Source organism: Chiloscyllium plagiosum, chromosome 9 (genome assembly GCF_004010195.1).
Source record: "Chiloscyllium plagiosum isolate BGI_BamShark_2017 chromosome 9, ASM401019v2, whole genome shotgun sequence".
Classification (NCBI taxonomy): domain Eukaryota; kingdom Metazoa; phylum Chordata; class Chondrichthyes; order Orectolobiformes; family Hemiscylliidae; genus Chiloscyllium; species Chiloscyllium plagiosum.
Window position 1 is genome coordinate 41,598,326 of NC_057718.1, and position 27,328 is coordinate 41,625,653.

Sequence of the window (27,328 nt, forward strand, 5' to 3'; positions counted from 1 at the left end):
AGCTTGGAGATTGTCTGATTAATATTTTTAGATAGGATTTCCGCGGGGCATCAGCCCAACGCGGTTCGTGGTCAGGCGACCGTGCATACTGCCCACAATCCAATTTACCGCTACAGGAAAATAAACAACTCAAGAGAGAGAAAAAAACTGTCCAGTCAACGCAGTGTGCCCTGTTCAAACTGTGGTGTTCAAATAGGCGAATACTTCACATTCCTCATGTGTGTATATCTAACATATTACATAATGATAGCACGAAAGCAAACTGCCAACTGAACGCTTTCGTAAATTCGGTTGTACATGCAAAAACGTTTAAGTCTTAAAGAGGAATGACATCCCTTTTTGTCGACACAGGTTTGGCATTCCAACTATCAGTGTCTTAAATAAAGCATTGCCAATCATAAATCTTGAGCCAAACTGGGGCGTTTTTGAAATAAGCAGATTTATATAAATACATTATCCCCGGAGGCTGACAAAAAGGGATACAAACTCTTTTAAGTTGCTGCTTTTGCTTACTTTCAGGGTAGCTAAATGGGTTCATGTCAATCTTGTAAACTTCTTTCGCGTAATATTCCTCTTCGCTCCTCTCCCGTTCACAAGTCGCTGCCCTCTCGTTCGCTTTCTCAAGAAGCAAATCCCTGGTGCTGTTGTAAATCGCGATCACCTCGTTGGAGACCTCCTCCGGCTCCGGGTAATGTTCCGGGGGGTTGGTGAGTTTCAGTTTGCTGAGGATTTGCCCACGGATCGCCTCGATCCGCTTCTTCATGAACTGCTCCATGTCGAGGGTGTTGCAGGTCGATAAGCAAGCGGCGATCATTGCAAAATCCAGCGTGAGAAAAACCGTGAAAATGGAGTAGTGCATTTTCAAAGCTGGGCAGTTTGGAAAGTTGAAGAGAGAGAGAGAGCAAGAGAGAGAGAGAGAGTGGGTGGTAAGGGCCAGGGAAACAAGAGAGTCAGCTGCAGCTTGTGACCGTCACGCGAAAAGAATCAACAAGTTAAATATTTACAATAAAAGAAAAAAAACATAAAGAGGAAAGGCACTTTTTGTTGCTATTGTTTAACCTTGATTCTCAAGTCCTGTGCAGTTCAGTGACTCGCTTTTGGGTGCAGCTGCAGTCCAGGCGCTAAAAACTGCTTCTGCCGAGGCTCAACACACCTTCACTTCATCGCAGTCCCGAGGAATTCTTTCAACTTCTCTCTCTCTCTGTCAGTCTCTGCTTTCTCCAGTTTTGAAAAAAGTCAATAAAACAGCAGCTTTATTTTTCTCGGTTGAATTCTCCTGCGGTCCAGGGTGAAGTTAAAGGGGGAAGAGAATCTTACACACGAGGGGGAGGGGGTGAGAATAATGAATTTGTCAAAAAAAATTGAGTTCAATTTCTTTTAAAAAAAGACTGGCAAGAAGTGGAAAAAATTGATGTATATGAGAAGGAATCTTGTCCTTGGCAAACCGTTATTTTTGCTGCTCCATCCTCTAGTCTGACAGCCCAAGCGGGGAGTGAGTGAATGAGTGAGTGAGTGAGTAAGAGAGAGAAGCACAGTCTGTACAGTGTGCGTGTCAGTGAGCGACTTGCCAGCAGATAACATCAGGCTGCACAGGGAGACCTTTATAATGTCTCACTTTACCACGTGTTGCCTCCATGGAGTGACGTGGGGCTCCGGCCGATGGAAGATTTTCCTGATTTTGGTTCGCGGGGCTTCCTAGCGCTACGTCTCCCCCCCGCACACACAAACACACTCACTCACTCAACACCCCACTCCGTTCCTGGCCATCGGAGTCACACTTGGATTGTCCAAAGCCAGCTTTCCTGGGGAGAGAGAGAGAGACTAACCCACCAAAGCCAGTGTTGAATGACTCGGCTGAAGCACACTGTAGTAACATTGTACATTAAATTATCTATAGAGTTAATGTCGACTGTCCTTCCGGGGGGATTTGATACAATTCCATCCCCTTCTCCTCCTTCCCGGTCATTCACAACAGATAGATCGGAATATTTTTCTGTGAGGTAAGATTGCACAGTTGTTTAACCCTCCACAGTAAACGCGACAGCCACATATTGGGGGAAGGGTATGTGTGTGTTGTTACTGACACGTTTGTCTAAAAGCTTGTCCCTCTGTAGCATCGATAGATGTTTGCACCCTTCCCGATCCCCCGCCGAGTTGCCCACTTTGGAAAACCCGACCAGCGATTTTCATTTTGTAGGAATAATGGATTGTCAGAAATTACACAGGAGATGGGGATTGGGGGTTAAAGAAAGCAGTTCGTGCTTATCACCTTAAACATGCGTGCTGTTAAGAGTCCGTGCTGACCCCGAACCCGGTCTGATTTTTCAGTAGCCTCAAGCGCCATCACTCAGGAAAATACGCGCCCTTTTTTTTGTTGTGAGTTTCCAAAGCACGGGCACGGGATCAGAGAGATTTCCACACAAACCCACTGAAGATGAACTTCTGCTTCAAGCCAAGTGAGTCATGCTGAGAGATGAAGACTGTCAGGAAGACCTGGCTCTTCTCTCACCATCCTGTAACTTTTCCATTCAGGGACATATTACACACTCCAAGTGTTATTGTGTGAAGTTATGCACATTTCTTGCAGATACTTCGTAAGCATTTTAACATTAAAAGGAACAGGCAACCCAATTGCTCTGTTGTCTCATTCCAAACTTATTTGACTTCTTGTAACTGATATTTGCTCTGAAAACTAACACAAAGCACAAACTCGCCTCGGAAAACACGGGACTTGGTGAAGCAATGATCAAAATAAAAGGAATAGAAGTAGCACTAGGGCCCAGGGGACGCCACTTTAGCTGTCTTTCTTCGGAATAGCTTCATGACAGGCAATTGTAGCCACTTGAGAAACAGTCTACCTAAGTGACTCAGAAAATTAGAATAGACAGTTGGACGGGTAGCCCGGTTTCTAAACCAACAGACAGTTGGACAAATATTTCCACGTCGTAGGGGAAAATGAAGTGATTCAGACTCGGCAGCACCGCTGGAATTCTCCGACCGAAACGTGCAGTGAAGTAAAGCGCACAGGTCACACAAAGTAAATGCCAGTTCCTCCAGCAACCTCCCGCCAGCAGCTGAGGATCGGCAGCATCGCCCTGGGGTTCCCAGCATTTAACGGAACATATTAGTGCTTCTAAATCACCACTTGCTGCCAAGAGAGCAAGAAAGGGACAAATGTTTTTTGAAGCATTTTTACACATCTCTCTCGCAGCAAAAGTAACGAATTCATTGTAGTGCTGATAAAGTCTTGAAGTAGATCATAGTATCCAACTGTCAATATTTGGATGCAGCACTAAGGCCGTGCTAATGCCGGAGTGTGAAAACTGAGTATCTACACAGGTGGATGCTCACTATCCAACAGCTGAAGACTTAACGGGGAATGAGTTATTGCAGGTGTCCTATTTCCTCCATCAACAAGCCTCACTGGCCTTTTCTCTCATTACTCTGGATTCCAGCGATCCCTCTATTTCTAACCCCATTTCCCTCCATAACTTAATTATCGCTCGTTGCAGGTGAGCGGTTAATGGTCGCTAGGCTCTGTGAAGTGCGGTTTCTGTCTAGGATACAATGAAACATAACAAACAGGACTCTGGGTCAACGCATCTTTATTAATTTGATATTACTTTAACCAAAATTAATTCTTCTGCGAAAATTCCAGATTTTCGACCTTTCCTTCTGAAGGGACCTGTACCCAAAATTCAGTGGAATATATGGATTTGTAATAAGATTACATTTTTTAAAAAATCTTTGGAAAACAAACAACGCTTTATTAAAGAGGCAACTCGTTCCCATATACAACATCTATTGCATTCACAGAATGAGCATTACTCTAGTTTGGTTTGTGCCAAGTAGTAAGGATGAGAGCAGGGTTCATCGGGCTGAATCACTTTTCTCTGCAGCATCACCATTCGCTTCTTCATCACTCTCTTTATCCCAGTCTTTCATTGTAGCTCCCATCATGAAGTCATCGCGTAATATGTTCCATGCTGCACTGTCTTCTGATTTAACTTTAACCTGAAATAGACCACATAATAAAATATAATCAAAAGCACAAATGAGTATACATGATTCACTTTTTCACCAACTCGAATACTCATCTGATGTAATTTTTTTTTAACCCCCAGGTGCTGGGTCATTAGAATATTTTCTGGCACACCAGTCAGATACAGAGCATGGATTTAATAAGCCCTTTGAAACCAGATACAATATTTCTTTTGATCTCTGAACCAAATTCCCTTCATGTGCTACATTACCTCATATGGCACAAAGCTGGCTTTAAGGAAGTTTGATTTCTGTAATATTGATCTTTACTTGGTCGAGTCAGAGGTCGTTATCGTGCTACTAATTCATTCTTTTGCGCTCGATTGGTTCAAGCGGAAGCAATCTCGTACAACATTTCCTATATTTGTCTTTAAAACTAGAGGCATCCGGCTCAGTAGTTGCAATCAGTCGAGAGTTCCCCCTCAACTCCCTTTCCTTAGGAGTTACTATTTATACAATAGCTGTGTAGAATTTTACAACTGGCTATGAGAACAGAATTCCGATATATTAAAAGGATTAAGATAGAGTTGGAGCGCCACTCTGAGTTCCCTCTCTGCATTACACTATTTATCCAACGACTTCATCCGCCCAGTACCTAACGCCAAGGCAAGTAAAGGGTTTTACAGTCAGTTAGAATTCACTGCACAAACATTGACACACAGAGCTGAGTTTTGTTTTACACGAAGGTCGTATATACAAGTGTGTTTGAAAGAAGCACGAAAACTAAAAACAGCAGCTAAAGTATAACCTTGTCATTGCAAAATACTAGCTTCGAACATTCTTACCCACCTACTACTGAATCAGTAATGAAGCCTTGGTCCTTAGTCTGATCAATTTTTTTTTAAAAGTCATACTTTCGAAGCAAGGTTCAGAAGAAACCTTGAAATTGGCACCTATCAAGAGTTATATGTATTGATGTAAATTAAGAGTCAAATAAATGTCCCTTGAATTTTCCAGTCAGGATATTTGAGATGTTCCTCTGAACTTTACAAATCGACAATATCCCACTGGTACAGTCACTGCTTCGGATAATGAACATTGGAGTCAGCATTAATATCTTCATCTTATGACAATGAATTCCATGTGATAGAGGTATGGTTTAGATTAGGTTCATTAGGATTCTGCCAAGGAATGCTAAGTTACCAGGTGGTGTCAGACTGAAATATGTTGGGGTTGTGTAAGAATTATAGCTACTGTGCAGTCAACAGGGATCTCTGTGAAAGTGTGAAATTTATAACCACAGAAAGTCATATAGTGACTGCGCCTAGCATGTGGAAAACAAATTTCAATCATTATTGTCATTAAGGATTCAAGAACAACAAGAGCTGCAAATTTACAAAAAAAAATCAAAATTCAAGAATGGGTTTAATATTCCAACAATCAGTTCTCTAATTATGGCTAGAGTTCAGTCATGGGCATAATCAAAATTCCAAAATAAACAAACTTATCAAGAGGACAAATCCAAGTAGGCCCCTCCCCTACAGGCATGATCTCTTTCTCCATTATGCTTATGCTTTCACTAACAGCCCTCCAATTTCCATTGTGCCCAGATAGTGAATGACAATGGGCTCTTCTACTCCCAAAGATATCACAATCTAGTCAGATTCTGTCTTCACACAAGCACTATTAAACTGGGATTGTGCACTATTTAAACAGGAACACAAAATTATCAAGAGCAGGAGTTATGGTGAATTTTCTACTCTATCCGAAAATTAACATCCAAGTGCTACCTTCACGACACCCAGTGCAGATCAGAACTTCAACCTTGGACTTTTAATCATTCAGAGTTAGAAGGTAACATCTTCATTCTCTAGAATAAGGGTGCTCAGCCTCATAATCTTTACAGATGCAGAATCCAAACCTTCTACACTTCTCCAAATCTTCCTGGTTTTGCTGGGATACCTACATGACCATAATTTTTTTTTTTAACCTGTATTCACTATTTCCTTTTCTAGAAATTAGATCTTTGAACAATGGAATTGCAGTTCAATCATTTAAGCATCTCAATGAATATTGGCATTCAGAATATTATGAGCAGCAAGACTTGCTGTACAAGTACAGTTAAGAAGTTGCTGTCAAAGTTGCCCTACTGCTCCATAAGCTTCATTATACCAATACACCCATAGACTCAGCATTAAAATATACATATATGAAGGGTACCCACCAAATATGTTAGAGTCGAGCATTTTAATGATGCAATAAATTTAAACTGGTAGCAAAGATCTCTCTGGCTCTAAACATTTAGAACTGGGAAACTTTATCAGATTAACTGTTTAAAATGTAAAAATGTTTAAACCTTTGTGTTGCTCAATCTTGCTATTTTGCATCTGTACATCATTTTACACTGCATTACATACTCTTAATTTACAATGCCTGATTTAGCCAGTCTCAAATAAGTGTTCTTCAATCTGATTGCTTAAAGGTATGCTGCTTTGCAACATGAATGTTACATGTTCCAGATCCACTGTGGAGAACAGCATACTGAAATGGACTTCTAATTGCTATAAGCGGTCCTGCATTAAAAAAAAAGTCAAAGGTATAGGCTGCTATCAGCGTTAGAAATGCCAGTATCATCCTTTTGCTCCTGATTTCAAAGCCAATAACCACTTATTGTTCTGAAGCAAACATTACTTTACAGCATCAAGAAAACTTTACCTGGAATACCATAAGTTTCAGCGTTTTTTTATTTAGTGGTTGAATCTAGGCAAAACACTGAATAGAGGAAAATCTCTTTCTGGATTTCTGCCTCCTCTGTGAAATTTCAAACTCAGACCTATGTAGGAAAACCACTTGCAAGAATTTCCACCATTAAACAATTTTAAGAGTTTATTTAATGTTTTCTTTTAACAGAAGCATGTATTAAATTGCAATGTTAATTATACACACTGATCTGATGGAAGGAAAATAAGGAGAGAACACAATGAAGAAACTATGAGTGGTTTGATCTGTAGTAGCTGCCAGTTCCAGATTGCTTAGTTTGAAGGAAAAAAATGAACAACATAATTGGGTGGTTCTGCAGTGCATGCCCACTGGTAATTGGAAAATTCCTATCTGTCAAGCAAATAGCCTTGGTTTATGATTACCTGAAAAATCCCATTAACAAATGCAAAACTTGGTTAACATTTTTTTTAAGCCAAGGATTTTCATACCGCACAACATATTTTAATTAGATTTTTCAATGACAAGAATAGTAATTTTACTGATCTCCTGCAGCATATTTTTTCCAATAGTTTAGTTTGTTTCATGGCTCGAAACTTGACATTCTTTCCTTTCTATCAGGATCTATGCCAAAACTTCATGAACAGATCAAATGCAAAACATATCAGTTGGAGTTGCTCTGATCAGCAGCCAGTTACAAGACATTTTTTTTCTTTTGCTGCTGATCGGACAGGCCGACCACTACAACTCACATTAAAACCATGTGTGAAGCCAACAAAATGGAAGAATATCTCCTATCTAGCAAAGTTTATTTCTTAACAGCTAAAGAAAGCCATAAACAACTTGCTTAAGCACAACAATCCTCAAATTTTGTTCTGTATTAAAATAAGTCAGTTTCTTTTAATAAAATGAAAAAAAAATGAATGGATTACTCAATGCTGCTGCTGATTAGTGAAGCTTCAAGCTTCACATTCAAAGCCACTGACTAAGCTAGATCCAGGCTCTCAGGTTGGGACAAAACTAAAATTCTACTTTTATTAGAAGTTGTATATCAAACCTGTAAATGCCAGAAATACTCAGGTCAGGTAGCATCTATGAAGAGAAACAAAGTCAATTTTGCAGATCAATGCGCTTTCACCAGTTTGAGCCACTGTTAACTGAAGGATAGGTATTCGATATCTGTCTATAGTTGTTTTCCTACTATGTATCCAATTAGTGTTGGACTCTTCTTGAAATTAATAACTAACAAATAAACCACAACTGTATTCAATTTTGGAATCGTTCCTTCAAGATTAGGTCATGTTTTGAAGTTGAGGGTGCTCTGCAACTTTAAGGGAGCTGAAATTTTTGGCTAGCACAAAGTGTGCTGAAAATTTGAAAATGTAACATTTAGGTTGAAACACATATCTGGTTCTGTCTTGCCAGGATACAAAAACAAATTCAAAATTCGACCAGTTTAAATGATGCCCCAGATACAAAAGTCCAATCAAATTTGAATCTTACTATTTTGGATGACATCAAACCAATTAAATGATCTGATGTTTCGGGGCATAAATATCAAACATTTAAACAGTTAGCCACAGCGGCAAAGAGCTGCCAGCACCAACAAGACTGCTTGCAGAATGATCTGCTCTCTGAAAGGTACCTTTATTTATCAAAGACCTGGGATGCAGAATCCTCAAGAAGAAGAAATGACTACAGGAATACAGAAAAGAAACAAAAGCTGCCTGGTTTTGAAATAAGAAGCTTTTTTTCCCAAAAGTCTTAGTTGGGATTTTTTTTAATCGGACTAGTATTGTAGACAGGGAGGTAAAAGATAGGTTTAAGAGAAAGGAGCTGCAAATAATTAATATTCTCTGTTAGACTTAAAGAATAAAGTTGTTAATTTTTACTTTAAATAGTGACTTTTGGGATAGCTCTTTGCCTCTCGAATTTTAAGATTACAGCACCAGGTGAACCTTTTCAGTGTCGCTGGTTTAAATTAGCAGAGGGGTTTACCCCGTGTCCTAAAAGTTTGGGGGCTCGTCCAGGATTTGAAAAGTTTGGATCTCAGATTCATGATTTGAACAGGTTTAGACAGATTTGAATAGATTTGGAGTATGAAAAAGCAGAGTAGATTTAAACACTTGCAGATGAGTGTCTTAGATCTTTGAATAAAACATAGGTGAGACAATTTGTTTAATTTTGCTGACTTGTGGTTGAGTAAATGGAAAGCGAGAGAAATGGCTCTTAAAAATGCTAAAGAAGTTCTGGGATTTGAAGATGATTCTCAAAATTTTCAAGAAAGTTTAGAAGGAAAGAAAGAAGCCATATTTTTAGAATTAGCAAAGAAGTTAGATTTGGGTTTAACCAAGGACAAAAGTAAAGCTGACATTCTAAGAGAATTACTCAAATACTTAGGTGTATCAAAGAAACAGACAAGTGCAGTAGAGGTAGAAAAAATTAAATTACAATTGAGGAAAATGGAGTTAGAAGATAAAGAAAGGGAGAGAAAAAGAGAGAGAGAGAATTTGAACTTGAGAAGTTGCGACTTAATCAGCAAAGTCAAGTTAACAGGATGGAGATTAAAAGAGAAGTTAGTCAAATATATAAATATGTCAAAGCTCTGACATATTTTGATGAGAAAGATGAAGCCTTCTTTATATCATTTGAAAAATTGGCTAGTCAAATGGAGTGGTCCAAGGATTTATAAGTAATACTAGTTCAGACTAAACTGGTAGGCAGAGCCAGTGAGGCATTAGCCTTGCTGTCAGATGAGGGGGTCAAGAGATTATGAAATAGTCAAACAGGCTATTTTAAGTGCTTCGGAATTGGTACCAGAAACATATAGACAGCTGTTCAGAAACATAAAGGAGGAACCAGGTCATACTTATGTTGAGTTCAAAAGAATTAAACAGTCATTTTGATTAGATAGGTGCGTGCTTTAAAGATAGATAGGACCTATGAGACTCTAAGGGAGATTATTCTGCTGGAGGTGTTTAAAAACGCACTTCCAGAAATGGTAAGAATTCATATGGAGGAACAGAAAGTTCAGGAAGTGAGAAGAGCAGCAGAATTAGCAGATGAATACATGTTGTTGCATATGATAAGCTTCTGGCCAGAATCATCTTGCGAAGGAAAGAAGTTCGGAGAAGGGGAGAGATCTTACACTACAAAACACAAGAGTAGAGAACACCGGTAAGAGTTTACCACAGGTTAAAATAGAAGCTGAAAGGGTGGAAAGGAGCGACAGGCCTCAGGCCTTGCCACTTTGGTAAAGTGGGACACACAAAGTCACAGTGCTGGTCATTAAAGAAAGGTACTGGGGAAAAGATGTGGTAAAATAAGCTAAGCCAGGGGAAATAGTGAAGGTAGTAAAGGAAACGCCAAGAAGAGCTGAGGAACTGCAGGACAGTACACAGCCTAGGCAGGGGCTGGGTATGGAATCAGTACCTGATCTTTATAATGAATTTGCCTCTGTGTATAAAGTTTACTCAGAAAGAACAGGGAGAAAAAGACAACTAGTTATAATTTTGACAGATACACGATCTAATCAGTCGCTGATAGGAAGAGATGAGTGAATATGCACTCTTTCTGATCTGTTACCCAAGAGTGTGATAATTTGTAGGATAAATAAACAAAAACTTAGCATTCCCCAATGTAAGATCAGGTTGGAGTGCCAACTTAAGACTGGGGAAGTTCTGGTGGGAGTGATTGACAGTGTCAGTTCCAGGAATTCAGTTTGTTCCTGGGAATGATTTGGCAGGATCCAAGGTGGGAGTGACACCCCTTGTTGTGGAGAAGCCCAAGGATGATCAAGAAACTGAGGAGTTAAACAGAAATATCCTGGTATTTTCCCAGACTGTGTAGTAACCAGATCCCACTATCAAAAGTCACAGCACAAAGGAAAAACTAAAGAGAGAGATGAAGGAGTTGAGGTTCAGTTAGCAGGCACTCTGTTTGATGCAATGGTGCAGGAAAATCCTGAACAGGCAGAGGGTCAGACAGAAGCATTTAGTCCTGAAAGGTTAAGGGACTTAAAACAGCAAGACAACACAATAAAAGATATATATGAAGATGCATACTCCGAAAAGGAAGCAGAGAATATTCCTGAGTGTTATTATCTGAAAGTTAGAATCCTAAGATGGAAATGGAGACCATGGCAGGTCAGTGCAGAGAGGAAATGGGCCAAAGTGCACCAGATTGTGTAGCTGGTAGCATATAGACAGGAGGTGTTACGGGTAGCACATTAACTACCTGTAGGAGGTCACCTAAGGGTACGAAAGACTCAGGCTAAAGTACAAAAACATTTTTATTGGTCTGAAATGCACTAGGATGTGGTTAACATTTGCCGTAAATGTCATACATGCCAAATGGTAGGTAAGCTACAGGCGGTAATAAAACCAACGCCTTTGTTGCCAATTCCCGCATTTGAAGAACCTTTCACACAGGTTATAATTGATCGTGTAGGTCCTCTCCCAAGAACGAAAAGTGGGAATCAGTACTTGTTAACCATAATGGATGTATTTACCAGATTTCTGGAGGCAATTCCATTACTGAGTATCAAGGCAAAAAGGATGGGAGAGGAGTTAGTAGATTTCTTCAAACGGTATGGTCTACCCAGAGAGATTCAGTTGGACCAAAAACCAAATTTTACTGCTAGGCTGTTTGAGGTGGTTGTGGATAGCTTAGGCATACAGCACTTTAAATCCAGTGCGTATCGTCCTGAATCCCAGGGAACTTTAGAAAGGTGGCATCAGACCTTGAAGACCATGTTGAGAGCATATAGTCAGGATTATCCAAATGATTGGGATAAAGGTATCCCCTTTGTATTGTTTGCCATTAGAGATTTCCCAAACAAATCTACTCAGTCCACTCTCTTCGAATTAATACTTGGGCATGAAGTGAGAGTCCCTTTAAAATTAATTAAAGAAAGGTTGACAGGACCAAAGTCGGAGATCTCACACTTAGATTATGTATTGGGAGGTCAGGGAGAGATTAAATCGAGTAGGCGAGTTAGCTAAACAGCACCTAAAGAGGCCACAGCATAGAACGATGCAGATGGCAGGTAAAAGCTCTGAGACTTAGATGTTTTCATGAGGGGATGACGTGTTAGTAAGAAGGTCGCTTCAAAGCCAGGTTTAGCAGTGCCTATCAAATTGAGAAACAGTTGAGTCAGGTGAACTATCTAGTAGAGATTCCAGATAGGAAAAAAATAGTATCGGGTATGTCTTGTGAACATGCTGAAACCGTATTATACTGGAGAAACAGGCATTAGTTACTGCCCCGCAGAGTGAGGAATCAAATCCAGATGGTGTGGATTTTGATGTGCCTCATAATAGATTAAAAAATGAAAAAGTCCTTGAGAAGTGGGATATTTTAGTAAACATGTCTCAGGAGCATAGAATGCAGTTGAAAGATTTGTTACTGCAGTATAAGGACATATGTAAGGATCAGCCGGTAAGACTAATACATGAAGTGGACGGAGGGAATGCTGCTCCAGTAAAACAACACCCCTACTGGCTTAATCCTTTCAAAACCAGACAGGTCCAGGAGGAGGTGGAGGCCATGCTCGACGAGGATATCATTGAACCGAGCCACAGCAAGTGGAGTTCGCTGATCATCTTAGTTCCCAAATCAGATGGGACGCAACAATTCAGCATGGATTATCGTAAGGTCAACACCGTTACAAAATAGGACACATATCCAATTCTGAGATTGGAGGTTTGTATTGAGAAAGTTGGACACGCCAGTTACATCACCAAGTTGGACTTATTGTGTGGTACCTTTATCAGAGACAACAAAATAAATTTCTGCGTTTGTAACCCCCAAATGAGCTATATCAATTTAAAGTGAGGCCCTTTGGAATGAAGAATGCACCTGACACATTCCAAAGACTCACGAACAGAGTTGTGGCGGGGTTAACAAACTGTGCAGTCTATTTGGACGATGTAGTGATCTTTAGTAAGTCCTGGAAAGGTCACATGGTACAATTGGTGGAACTCTTTGAACGACTATGAGAAGCAAAACTGATGATAAACTAAATTCACAAAAGCAGAGTTGATGTTCTTGCAACATAACATTGATCATGGAAGGTTGACCTCACAGAATGCAAAGACGAAGGCCATCAAGGAATTTCCATGACCAACCTCAAAGAAAGAGGTACTTCGATTCTTAGCACTCAGCGGATTCTATCGAAGTTTGTTCCAAACCTCAGCAGTGTAGTGGCAGTTAATTGATTTGCTGAAGAACACAGTTTCGGTGGACAGAACAATGCCAGGAGGAATTTGACCATACGAAAGCAACTTTAACCACTGCACCAGTTTTAGCTATACCTTTTAAAGTTGTGTAACGACATGAGTAAAACTCCCTGCTTAATTTAAACCAGCAACACAGAAAAGAAATAACTAAGTATGCTGAGCAAAAGCTATCCTGAATGATTTAAAAGGCATGGTGAAGGTGGGCGCCCCATTTTGCCTGAGTCTTAGGCAAAGCGCTGCAGGCTCAGACTTACTGGGTCGCCGCCATCTTGGATCTCCCCATTCACTAGTTTTACTGGCTTTTCCTTCTGGGTTAGGAGGTGAATGCTTTACGTGCAACTCTGTAAACAAATGTAAATAACCTTGTGTATAGTGTTCTATCAGCTCCAGACTGGCCCCAGTACTCTGTGCAGTAATCTGTGAAAATTCGAGGGGCCAAAGGTCACTATTTAATGTAAAAATAAACAACTTTATTTCTGAAAGTATAACAGAGAATAATTAACTAACAACTATTTACACTCCTTTCTCTAACCTATCTTTTACTTTCCCCTTTCACAATACTAATCGGATAAAACTCCCGATTAAGATTTACCAAAAATTTCGAATTTCAATACCAGTCAGCAGTCGAATCTTCTCTTTGTATCTTCCTCTGTCTTCTTTTCTTCTTCTTAGGGATTATGTTTCACAGGTCACAGATCGATAAAGATACCTTTAAGAGAGCTATTCTGCGAGCGGTCTGCACGTATTGGCGGCTTGGCAGTTCTCCACCAACTGTTTAATTTTTCCCGGTCTTATACCCCCAAAGCATTAGGTTGTGTCATTGGCTTTTAATACTGGCAATATACTAAATTCAAACTTGACTGGAGTTTACTATTTTTTGGAGTATAATTTAAACTGATCGGCCTAATTTGAATGTGTTTTTTTTGTCTCCAGGCAACCAATTACGCTAGCTGCTGGACCAAAAGGTTACATTGTATCTTTTTCAGAACACTTGGTGCTGTCAGGTAGTTCTGCTAGCGTCTAATTTTCTTAAAGGTACGGTACACCCACATCTTCATAATAGTTGTCATTGATGCTCGTGACACAGAAGTTGGAGCTGTACTGCTACAGGAAGATGATGATAGGATTGAACTGCCAGTTAGTTACTTTTCGAAGAAACTCAACATCCACCAGAGGAAATCCTCCATGATCAAAAAAGAACTATTGAGTTTGGTACTGGCCTTACAACATTTTAATGTGAACATCACGAACAATGTATTAGAGACGGTTGTGTACACAGATCACAATCCTCTGACATTCTTAGAACACTTTAAAGACAAGAATAGGAGACTATTTTGTTGGAGTCTTATGTTAGATTTTAATTTAAAAATCGTACATGTTGCAGATCGTAAAAATGTAATCTCAGATGCATGTTTTTTATATATATTATACATACACACACACACAAAGAAGTTATAGTGAACTTAGATTAAAGTTATGTTATGGTAATGTGTTTAAATAATAGAAAAGAAATGAAGCCACCTTTTCATTGTGATGATTCACTTTTTCTTAAGGGGGAAGTGTTATGAAGTTGTGGGTGTACTGTACCTTTAAAGTGCTGACATTTCTGGCAAGCACAAAGTGTGCTGAAAATTCGAAAATGTAACATTTGGGTTGAAACACATATCTGGTTGTATGTTGCCAGGATACAAAAACAAATTCAAAATTCAGCCAGTTTATATGCCCAGATACAAAAGTCCAATTGAATTTGAATCTTACTATTGTGGATGACATCAAACTAATGAAATGATCTGATGGTTGGGTATAAATAAATATCAAACATTTTGAACAGTTTGCTACTGTGGCAAAGAGCAATCAGCACCAACAAGATTTTTTGCAGAAAGATCTGCTCTCTGAAAGATACCTTTACCTATCAAAGATCTGGGAAGCAGAATCCTCAAGAAGAAGAAAAAAGAAGACAGGAATACAGAGAACTGAAAGCTGCCTAGTCTTGAAATAAAAAGTTTTTTGTAAAATAGTCTTCGTCAGGGTTTTTTAATCGGACTATTATTGTAGAGGGGGAGGTAAAAGATAGGTTTAAGAGAAAGGAGCTGCAAATAGTTGTTAGTTAATATTAGAGTCAGATGTACAGCATGGAAACAGACCCTTCGGTCCAACCAAATATCCCAACCCAATCTAGTCCCACCTGCCAGCACCCGGCCCATATCCCTCCAAACTCTTCCTATTCATATACCCATCCAAATGCCTTTTAAATATTGCAATTGTACCAGCTTCCACCATATCCTCTGGCAGTTCATTCCATAAATGTATCAACTTCTGTGTGAAAACGTTGCCCCTTAAGTCTCTTTTATATCTTTCCCCTCTCACCCTAAGCCTATGCCCTCTAGTTCGGGACTCCCCGACCCAGGGAAAAGACTTTGCCTATTTATCCTATCCATGCCCCTCATAATTTTGTAAACCTCTATAAGGTCACCCCTCAACCTCTGACGCTCCAAGGAAAATAGCCTCAGCCTGCTCAACCTCTCCCTATAGCTCAAATCCTCCAACCCTGGCAACATCCTTGTAAATCTTTTCTGAACCCTTGCAAGTTTCACAACATCTATCCGATAGGAAGGAGACCAGAACTGCATGCAATATTCCAACAGTGGCCTAACCAATGTCCTGTACAGCCGCAACATGACCTCCCAACTCCTACTCAATAATCTGACCATTAAAGGAAAGCATACCAAATGCCTTCTTCACTATCCTATACTTGCGACTCCACTTTCACGGAGCTATGAACCTTTTAAAAAATAAAGTTAATTTTTACTTTAAATAGTGACTTTTGGGATAGTTCTTTGCCTCTCGAATTTTAACAGATTACAGAACATAATGCATCTTTTCTGTGTGGTTGATTTAAATTAGCAGAGGGGTTTACCTGTGTCCTAACAGTCACACAACAACTATTCAAAATCTTTCATAACAGCTTGCAATCTTCAACATTAATTTTGAGCAACAATTTGGAACAAAACCCAGTCTTGGAAGGGATGCAATTCAACATAATAAAAGAAAATCACTGCTAAATGAAGTATGAAATAACAAGAAGTGTCATAGAATTGTATAGTATGGAAACAGACTCTTCAGTCCAACTCGTCCATGCCGACCAGATATTCCAAACCGACCTAATCCCACTTACCAGCATTTGGTCCATATCCCTCTAAATCCTTCTTACTCATGTACTCACCCAGATACCTGTTAAAATGTTGTAATTGTACCAGTCTTTACCACTTCCTCTGGCATCTCATTCCATAGGCGCACCACCCTCTGTGTGAAAAAGTTGCCCCTCAGGTTTGTTTTAAATCTTTCTCCTCTTACCTTTAACAAAGTCATCTAGTTCTGGACTCGTCCGCTCTGGGAAAATGACATTGGCTATTTATCCCATCCATACTCATGATTTTATAAACCTCAATAAAGTCACCCCATCAACCCCTAATGATCCAGGGAAAAATATCCCACCCTATTCAGCGACTACCTACAGCTCAAGCTCTCCAATCCTGAAGAACATCCTTGCAAATCTTTTCTGAACCCTTTCAAATTTAACATTTTTCCTATAGCTTGGAGACCCGAAGTGATTGTAGTATTCTAAAAGTGGCCTAACCAATGTCCTGCACAGCCACAATATGCTATCCCAATTGCTCTACTCAATGCATTGACCAATGAAGGCAAGTGTACAAAATGCCTTCTTCACTACCTGGTTTACCTGCGACTCCACTTTCAAGGAACTATCATCTGCACCCAAAAGGTCCCTTTGTTCGGCAACATGCCCCAGGGACTTACCGCTAAATGTACAAGTCCGGCCCCAATTTGCCTTACCAAAATGCAAGACCTCACATTTATCTAAATTAAACTCGGTCTGCCACGCTTTGGCTCATCTGATCAAAGTCCCATTTTACTAAGCGATTATCTTCTTCACTGTCTCCTACACTACCAGTTTTGGTGTCATTTGAAACTTACTAACCATACCTCCTATATTCACATCCAACTCAAGAAACTCAGCAGGTCTGCTAAAATCTGTGTAGAGAGAAACAGAATTAATGTTTCAAGTCCAAGGCAACTCTCTCTCAGCACTGAAATTCCGAAATAGTCATACTTCCTTGTTGGCCTAAAACATTAACTACTTCTCTCTTCACAGATACTGCCAGATATGCTGAGTTTCTCCAGCACTTTGTTTCAATTGCATTTCAACATGCTGTTGAAAAATGTCTTAATGCCTGTGCAACAAGAGCTTTTAAATAATGAGATGATTAACCAGATTATCTGTTTTTAGGTTCTTTTGGGTCAGGGTAGATTAGCAGCCAAATACCCTGCAAGAACAGCTCATGGTAAGCTGTCACTTGAATGACATATCCAACAACATACCATTCCCCAAGTATTAGGCTGAGCGATAACCTAGATTATTTGATCAAGCCCTGGAGTGAGACTTGAACACAAAGCCTCTGACATAGCAGAGTTGCTACCAATTGCATCATACTAAGTTGATACAGGAAACATACCTGCAGCATTACAAAGCCAATGCTGTTGCTCGAGAGTAAAAGCTCATTTAACCACACAGATGTCTAGAAGATCCCAAGATCAAATTGAAATTTCACCAGAGCAATTAGTTTTAAAACACAGCTTCTATTTGACACAGTTTTGAAGCTGTTCTACTCCTGTGAAGCTTAAAAAGCAACACTGATTTTATGAAGTATCTTCAATCTAAAATCATACAAAGAATTATTTTTGAAACGTGATAAATGTAACCGCTGGAAAAAAAACGATCAGTTCATTTACTTGCAGTGGTGCTACGAGTTGAGGAAAGAATGTTGTCCAGGACAAAACAGTGTTTCTGCTTATCAATCATTGCCATGGGATCCATAACTTTCATTTAAGCTACCAAACAAGGGGACTGTGGTGAGCTTAATGTCTGAAAGAATGATTTACAGATGGTGAGGCTATTCTCCTACCCAATCTATACAACATTTTTCTTCAACGTTTTGACAATGATTTCTGGTATACCCAGTAAAGCAAAGTCGTAAAAAACGTACTAGTTTCTTTTTGTACATGTTATTTGTTGCTGAAAAGATGTTAGGGTGTTGTAAATAAGAGAAACTATACAGCTCTAAAGCACAAAATATATAATCTATCCTGTTAGATAGGCTGATGTTTAGAAATCCGTTAATTACTAAACCATTCGTGGTTTGCTCTCATATGACAAAATTAAATTCAAATTTGATTTGTGATTGGTGTCTACTCATCATGTGAGATCTAAACACATGGCTCTGAGGAAAACAGGAATGTCTCAACTTTAATTTCTGTTGAGTACATGTAAACTTGACGAATATCACATTTTCTTGTAGTGTTTCACTGTGGCTTTTGATGGTTCTCATGTTTGAAACCACTACTAGGCAGTCCCAGAACTGAAAGCCTTTGAGCAGTTCCATCTTTGCCTGGAACTCAAGATATTTCAATAATCTCCATATGTTAACTAACAGTAAACTTGAAAGGGTTCAGAAAAGATTTACAAGGATGTTGCCAGGGTTGGAGGATCTGAGCTAAAGGAGAGGCTGAATAGGCTGGGTGGAATGAGCTGCCAGAGGATGTGGTGGAGGCTGGTGCAATTGCAACACTTAAGAGGCATTTGGAAAGGTATATGAATAGGAAGGGTTTGGAGGGATATGGGCCGGGTGCTGGCAGGTGTGACTAGATTGGGTTGGGATGTCTGGTTGGTATGGACGGGTTGGACCGAAGGGTCTATTTCCTTGCTGTGCATCTCTATGCCACCATAAATGACTACGTTTTCGAAAGTGAAGAGTGATTCATAATTGTCTTACTCAAAATGTAGTAAATCTAGCACTAATTAGATTTTGTTGTTTATAGTTCATTCTAGGTTTTTTCCTACCTCGCTAAATGATCAAGAAATCACAATTCTGATAATAAGCCTCATCGTTCATATTTGATTTAAGAGTTTCTCTGGAATACTTGTACTCTTAAACAAGATGTTCCTCTGCTCGATATCTCTCAAGTTAAACTTTAACAGAATCCTTTAAATATTGCTTCAACTTAATGAACTTCAACTGTATTTTCTTGCAAACCTACTAAACCTTTAAAGAAAGCCCGTACCTGTCTCTCTAGAAGCTAGTAGTAATATTGGAATCTTGATACATTGATTTTATTACCTTTTCACATTCATTTTATATCATGTGTTAGGATTTGCAACAGCCTGTTGTGTTGGATGTATGGATCTTTCCAAAGGATTTGCCTCATCTTTTCATAACCACAAATAGAGTGGACAGATGATATGAATAGCCAGACTCATGCTCACCAAAGGAGCTGCTAATAAAGTCGAAAATGATTCAGTCAGAAATCTGACACATTTCAAGCAATGAACGAAACCAAATCATAACAAATACGCAAATGTCACAGAACGTTCTGGAATTGGAACAGTATGTTCGAATATCAGTCGTAATTATTTATCTGTTTATATTTATACCTTTTAGTCTTCTCTTGAGATTATAATGAAATCTGGACAGTAAACTGCAATGAGGCAAAAGTTCATTCGATTTTTAAGGAACTAGTGAATAACACTTGCTGTTCATTTCCACTAAGAAATAACAGATGGTATTGAAGTGAAAACAAAGGAGATTCTATTGGCATACTTATTAATACAACTGATGTCTACTAATTAGAACAACCACAGTCACTAAAAATGGAGTTTGGCAAGTTCTACTTAAGTGCTGCATCCACATAATTATTACAAAGCATTTATTTGTACCAATTATTACTCATGCTGATAGCTAGTCAGATACTGGCTAAAGCAACATGAAAAAAAGATGAGCAGAAAATAAAAAAAAGTCAATTTGTCAACTACTTTTTTTTCAAAATCAAAAGGCTAATTTAACAAAATGACTCACTACTTTCTTGATGCAATCACTTAGGCACCAATAGGCTGGCCAATGAAAGTACAATATATATACTTATTTGTTTAGATTCTGTTGAACAGAAAACAAACAACAGACACATTATGCAATTTGAGTCCTTGGCTTAGTAGCTGGCTAACCATGAATTAGTTGAAAATTTACTTAAAGCCAGCTAGATTTCATATTGTACAAGAATATTACGCAAAACACTATTCGCTTCACCTAAGAGTGATATAGTTTCATACATTTGTACACTACTTCAATCATTTTGAATATTTGAAGTTAGTAACCAATTTTCTATCAAATTAAATATACGTTTGTATCAGATGCAAAAAAACCAGTATTACTGAACTTTCCTACTTTACTGGAAGAAACAGCCTCATGGAAACTTAAGGAACGAATGTAAGATGAGCAATTCAACCACTATGGCACTTAGTACTCCATTAGCCCTTCAACCAGCAGGGTACTTAACACTACAAAGACTTCTGGGTTCCTGTTCAGAGCTGCTCCTTTCAGAAACCAAGATGTATGGGCAGAACTTCAAATGCTGGCTACCCATTTTGTGTTTAAAAATAAGTAATTAGCAATCCAAAGTTTAGTAGGGGCACTGAAACCCATTTGCCTGTCTCAATCAAATTTCAAGAAGCTTTTAATGGACACTCAACATTTCTGCCTAAAACAGGCAAGAAGGTCTTTAGCTAAGCAAACTGAGGTCATGTGCCTGGTATAGAACATTAATAGAATGTTTAAAAAGAAAGGGGTGGAGCAGCAATATGTACACAAGTTCCTTCCCTCTTAGCAGCAAGACAACCAAGCAGTAATCCTTAAAGTGATCACTGGAAGCCACTCCAAAAAGTTGTTGTACATTTGTTTTTAAAAAGAAGTGGATCCAGTAGGAATACTGTCTCAAATCTTCCAGCTCAGCCTTGCCACTCCTCAGTAATCATAATCCCTACCCCTCCACAGGTCAATCTGTGCCTTTTTTCCATGTTGAAAACAAATAATCCAGTCTGTTGGAAGCCCACAGTTCACAAACACAAAATAAAACTGGAAGAGGTTTGGACCTCCAGACTCTCACTTTGGCTGATATCACATCACTTGATGCCCAAACCAAGCATCTTCTTCACAATTTACATTGCAGCACATCGCAAGCAGTGAACTGTGCAGAATGCCAACTTAAACACTGCTTTGATGGACTTTTACCATCCATGTCAGAAATGGCAAGAAAACAGTGGTAACAGAGTTAACAGACTTGTGTAAACTTTGTTTCTAATGATGCTGAAATGCTGCCAACTTAAATCATCAAAATTAACCTCTCTAACAAATATTGAAATGTCATAAGCTGATTCAATAAATTGTACAACTTATTCAACTTTACATTCATAATGTGATTTCTGATGTGCAAGTGCGACCCAGCTGGCTTATTTACTGGTTTTACAGTGCAAAATGTTTTACATTGGCCTAGAGCTAACTACACTATATAGAAATGAGCTCAGCAAAAACCCATTCCTTTCATGTTGCTAGGTAACACATCAAATCTTTCCAAATATTTCAGTATTAGTACACATAAGCTAAGCTTTATGAGTTTGAAGTATTTAATTACAACACCAAATCTTCTTTTGGAAAAATCTTTCACAATCTAATGAAGTCTTAGTATTGACACACACTGCCTTAAAAAAACTTACTAAAACTCAGGGTTAATAAGCAGTTACAAGTGAACATGTACCCGACTTAAGTATAACTTTGATACTATACAGAAGTAGGAGGAAAACAAAGTGCCCCAAAAAATGTCAAGCCCAAAGTCACTTTGAGAAAAAGACACCTTAAGTTAAGTTTTTAAAAAAAAACGATCCTGGCTTACACTCAAAGGTAATCACTTCCATCTGGGCATACGGAACCGGCAAAAAGACTATGTTTTCAAGCCATGAAAGCAAATATTTGACTCCAACCCACAGCTCTTTCAATCACAACTGTTCACAAAATAAACAGTCAACCCTCAAACCATAGAGTTTTTCTCTGCATAAAAATGAGAAAAAAACAGATACACAAGCATGACATAGATCCCATTGCATGGTCAACATTTTAGTTACCACAGTTGACTGGAAATTACTTATTCTATTTTATAGAAAAAACATAATGAACATTTCAATCAAATACCATTAACCATTCCCAAAAGGAATTTAGAAAAAAACATATGTAGCTGTGTGCCCAAGCTTCTGAAAAATTTTACAATTACAAATGAAAAGAATTTATCCCAAACACAGGAGGCATCATGTCTAACTAGTTTACCTTTCAGTGGTTCTGCTTAATATTGATATTAATGAAGCAGTGAATCAACTCCATCCAGGACATCAGCAATTCAAACAACAAAAGTTATATTTTAGAATTAGCCTAACATAGATATGATAGAAAGTCATTAAGTGATGCAATCAAGCAGGAACTAAGAAACCAGTCCAAACTGGACTTGCCCAACATCTAAAATGATTTCTTTCAACTGGGGAAAATGGCTTTCATTTATAAAGCACCCGCATCACATTTTATTAAAAAATCACTCTCAGGACACGGGAACTGCTACTTATAAATGCAGGCATTTATTGCCCATCCAATTGCCCTGATGGCAGTTGAGGACTAACCTCTCAGGTTTGGGACTACAGTCACACATAGGCCTGACCTGGTAAGGATGGCAGTTTCCTTTCCCAAAGGATATGCGTGAACCAAATAGGTTTTTCCAACAGTTGACAATGATTTTGTGTTCATCATTTGACTCAATTCCATATTTTTACTAGATCCAAATTCTACCATCTGCCTTGGCAGGATTCAAACCTGGCATTCCAGAACATTACCTGGGTCTCTGGATTAATAATTCAATGATAATACTACTAAACCACAATCTCCTTCTATATCGTTGCCAATAAAGTATTTTTGACATTTTGTTACTGTTCTAGGTGTTGATGTCCCTTTATGACCATTACCCTTGTTGGATTATGGCATATTCCTATGCTATTACATTATTTGGGATGTAATTATGTCATCAAATCTGCAATGCCTTTTCTGTGTCTGCCATCCTCAGTAATTGAACTTCAGCATTGAAGAGTAAGAGATTCAGGTGATTGCAAAATATGGTAGGATCGAGACAGGGAAGCAGAGTTTAAAACCTGATAAAGTGCTGTGACAACTGTTCAAATTTTCCATTTAATTAATTTTAAGTCCATTGCTAGCTTTCAGTGAAATTGCTATAAATTTGTAAAAAAATCATTAAAACCTAAGGCAAAAGGACCACTTTTATGAAGTCCATTGATGTGAATAATTAGATGGCAGGGCTTTGCTAGATACAATTGCAAATTATGTTAAAAACTGAAGTTGCTGACAATGATAAATAAAAATGCTATGTCTCATGTTGCTAGCAAAACTAAAATCATAGACTAGTTACCTCCTTTGTCAAGACCAAAAATATTAGCTGCCTTGGCTAAAACGCTGGCCTTGCCAAGACAGAATAAAAATCTTTGAGGTAAAGCAAATTAGAAACTTCAAATCTAACACTAATAGTTCTTTGTTAGGTAAGGGTATAAAAATTTACTGAATGAGGGTTGAAATATAGATCAGTCTCAAGAATGGTGGCTTAGGCTCAAGGCCAAAACACAATCACTTCCAAATCTCACTCTAATTCACACTATCAGATTTTTTTTAAAAATCACCATTCTTTCATCAATCAAAATCTTGGAACACACTGTAAGAACACTGAAAGTGTCTTCACCATAAAGAGTGCAGCATTCAAGATAATGGTGCATCAACATCTTCTCAAGTGAAACTAAGGACAGTCATTAAAAGCCCATTTTGTTCCATGAAAAGGCAGTAAAAGATTTACTCAAGTTCTTGGTAGCTGATGAGCTCTATGATACAGAAGAATAGGTAAACCACCCAGCCACATTGCCAACTACTAAACCTGAGACCAATAAGGCTCTCATGATGGCAGATGATGACTTATGCCTTTGAAATTGCAGTTGGCGCCAACATAAATGGCCTGTACCATTTTTCACTAACTGGGTAGAAATCTGCTACTCTTCAGATGATAAAGATACACGCTGATTTGTTGGAGATTCCTCAATCAGCTGAAGGAGAAGCCCATGAGGCTGAAAACAGTAATGCGCCACTCAGATGATGGGCTTTGATAAATCAGTTTGTAGGATGGGAGGTGTGGATAGTTCCCATTACAAAACTAAAACATTGTTCATCAGCATTGATTAGAAATGGCATCAGTCCTAAGAGTCAATGTCACAAAGTGCTGAATTACCTTGCAGCTGCCATGAAACTTTAGCATTCTTTTGCCAAATTACCTAAGAATTTAATGCATTCCAATTAGCATCTTCAAGAACTGATTAACCATTGTTATTATTATTTTATAATTTTTTTATTGTTCTGGGTACCACCAGGGTGTGGTCTCAAAGGTATCAAATGGCCAATAGTGACAGATATTATTATAGTATCTTTAGTTCTTACCAAGAATGGACAAAACGCTCAGATTTTTCTCATGTTTAGAATGTCAGTTACAATCGAGGTCAAGCTTGAGCGGCGCTCCTAAAGCTAGTGCTTCCAATTAAATCTGTTGGACTGTAACCTGTTGTGTGATTTGTAACTTTGTGGACCCCAGTCAAACACCGGCATCTCCAAATCATTCTTGAACTGTTGCAGTCTAATTGGTCTAAGTATATGATGCTGCTGCTGGGAAGGGAGTTTGAGCGTTCGACCTAATGATAGAGAAGGGGTGGCAATATAATTCCAAATAAGGATGATAAGCAGATACCACATCAAACAGAAGTGGCTTAAATCAATTTATAAGTAATTTGATTTAGAGTTCTAAAACAGCAATACTCCCCTGGTGAAAGGAAATCTGTTATTGCCTGGGGTAATGCTGATTCTCTATAGAGATTAGAAACTCAAAATGCTGAGATAACCTTTCCTTTCTCAGCAGATATCACCTGATCTGTAGAACTATCCCAGCATTATTTTTAATTACCATTAATTAGGTGATTAGTTCTCTCTTCTGGGCATAAAAGTTGCACTAAGAATCTACATAAAGATTGCACCAATGAATGTTATAACATTCTTAAAACATGTCATCTGCTGTTAAACAAAATGTTTGCAGATATCAATAAATAAATTGGTGGCATTCATAGCTGATTCCATTCTGAATTTATGTGGCAAATGTGCAGTAACATTAAGAGTAGAATTATTTGTATCTCTAATTTTCCAAATTCAAAGTGCCCTTCTACTCAGAAGCAGGCTTGAATTGAACAGTTTTAATAGACAGGAATTGCCAGCTTTGATGCATGCCAGGAGATGCCCCACTTGAACAAGATCCAGCCCAATTATTCCATGTAATCAGCTAGCAAAATGCACTAGATTGTGACAATAAACATTTCATTCTTTTCCTTGTGAGTAGCCTTTTACTAAGTGCTCAGTATTAGGCTTTCTGGTTTCATATATCCTGGTCGCTCTTCATTGGTAGTACTTACACAGCTTTTCCTGTTTTTGACGGGCACACGCCCTCTCCTTTTCAACTGTAAGGTCAAGTGCAGCATATTTTCATAGGTACAGCTGAGAGGCAAAACATAGCTGTTTGAAAAAAAACTGAATTTTGGCATTAACCCTAATATTTTCTATGCTGTATAAACCTTTTGAAAAATAACTAAAAAAGCTGAGGCCAAGTCCTGTCACGACTCAAGTAGTGCACAGATAGAATAGTGCCCCACAAGACCTACTTGGTGTACTAGACTACATCCAGGTGCTGTTCAAACTTATACATGATGCTTGAACAAATATAGATGCTTGAAAGGTTATGAGCGAAAACATCAAGGGAAAAAATCCAACTTTAAATTTGTTGTATAATTGGGTGAAAGTGGTGAAGAAGAGAAAATGTTCCAATGGAACTTAAATATAACCAAGACTAAGCCCAAGAAAGATCCAACTTTTTCATGAAATGAAGTTGCTTTGATTTATATTTTGACCTTTTTAATTGGAAGGAAGGGAAATCAAAATGTCCACTCCTTCCCTAAACAAAGCAGCCGTCATGCAGACCCATCATTCAAATGAAATTGATAAAATTTAATTACTCTTGCATCTTTCACTACTTCTGCATCAATTATAACAAAATGCATCAAATCCTTCGATGCAGAAGATAAAAATTACAGAGGCCAGGACATAACACAAGTACATCTACATTAGCAGCTGCTGGGACTTCTGGTACTGACTACTTTAAAGTAGAAGTCAAGATTGAGATCACCTCATTGAAGTACATCCGCCCTATGGAGAGAAACTCCCAACAAAAACTTGAATAATTTTGAGCTGCATGCACAATTCCAGTCTTCTATTGCCCAGTAGCCCCTACGCCTGCTAGTTAGCAAGCTGATACACCAGCCAAATTCTTCCATTTCCCTTTGGTGCACTGGGTTGGTGATGTCTACCAGGTTGGATTTAGGAAAGCTCCCATTTCTGTACCCTCTCTGATAGCAGAACTAGGAAATAGGCAAAGATGATTTGGGTTAATAATTTTACAGTGGGAACATACCAGAATGATAGTTAATGAGACATTACAGTATTTAGCTACCTCTCCTATCAAGTGCAGAAGGACATTGAGAGGCTGGCTGACCTTGGAAAGTGAACACTTGCCCCACCTATCCCCCTCAGACTGAAGTGCTCCAAGTACATGCCAGATGCTTTGTCAGAAGAAACTCTTGGGCATTACAAGGAAGCATCCAAACAACCCCTTGCATCAGTCAAAGGCATACTTAACAATGACCTTAGTTATTTGCAATATATTAATTATTTAGGTGAGGGAACTAAATGAAACATCTCCAAGTTTGGATTCAAAGCTGAGTGGTAGGGTGAACTGTGGAAAATGCAGAGCTGCTTCAGTGTGATTTGTACAAGTTGAACATGTGGCCAAATGCATGGCGGATGAAGTATAATATAGACAAATGCAAGGTTATCCACTTTGGCAATAGATTGGGAAAGGATTGCCTTTGTACATCAGTCCCTGAAAGTCAGCATGCAGATTCAGCAAGGACTGAAGGCAGAACATGTTGGCCTGCATAGCGAGAGGATTGAGTACAGAAGCAGGGATTTCTTCCTGCAATTATACAGGTCCTTGGTCAGACCACACCTTGAGTACTGCGTACAGTTTTGGCCTGCTTAACTGAGGAAGGATGGCTGTGGAGGGAGTTTAACAAAGGTACGTCAAACTGATATTTGGGATGGCAGAACTGACATTGGAAGAGAGACTAGATGGGTTAGGGCTCAGTTCACTGGAGTTTAGAAGAAGGAAGACAGATATCTCAGACATATAAAATATTACAAGGACTGGACAGGGTAATTGCAGAAAGGATGTTCCTGTTAACCATAGAGTCATAGAAATGTACAGCATGGAAACAGACCCTTCGGTCCAACCTGTCCATGCCG

At 38.8% G+C, this 27,328-nt stretch overlaps 2 protein-coding genes across 4 annotated transcripts in view; both read right to left on the reverse strand.

Moving 5' to 3' along the window:
- tgfb2 (transforming growth factor, beta 2) overlaps positions 1-1,820 on the reverse strand; it is a 98,671-nt gene extending 96,851 nt beyond the window's left edge. The window contains exons 1-2 of one of the 3 annotated variants that reach the window (XM_043695790.1): positions 1,154-1,820; positions 514-867 (exon numbers count right to left, since the gene is read on the reverse strand). In XM_043695790.1, coding sequence (XP_043551725.1) covers positions 514-859 — 346 coding nt within the window. In that variant the 5' untranslated portion in view covers positions 860-867; positions 1,154-1,820. Of the gene's footprint in view, positions 1-513 lie in introns of all 3 variants that reach the window. The other 2 variants (XM_043695789.1, XM_043695788.1) reach the window with 2 other exon arrangements.
- Positions 1,821-3,746: 1,926 nt separating this feature from the next.
- Positions 3,747-27,328, reverse strand: part of rrp15 (ribosomal RNA processing 15 homolog) — a 36,716-nt gene continuing 13,134 nt past the window's right edge. The window contains exon 5 of the mRNA XM_043695792.1: positions 3,747-4,014. Within this exon, the coding sequence (XP_043551727.1) occupies positions 3,871-4,014 (144 nt within the window). The 3' untranslated portion in view covers positions 3,747-3,870. The remainder of the gene's footprint in view (positions 4,015-27,328) is intronic.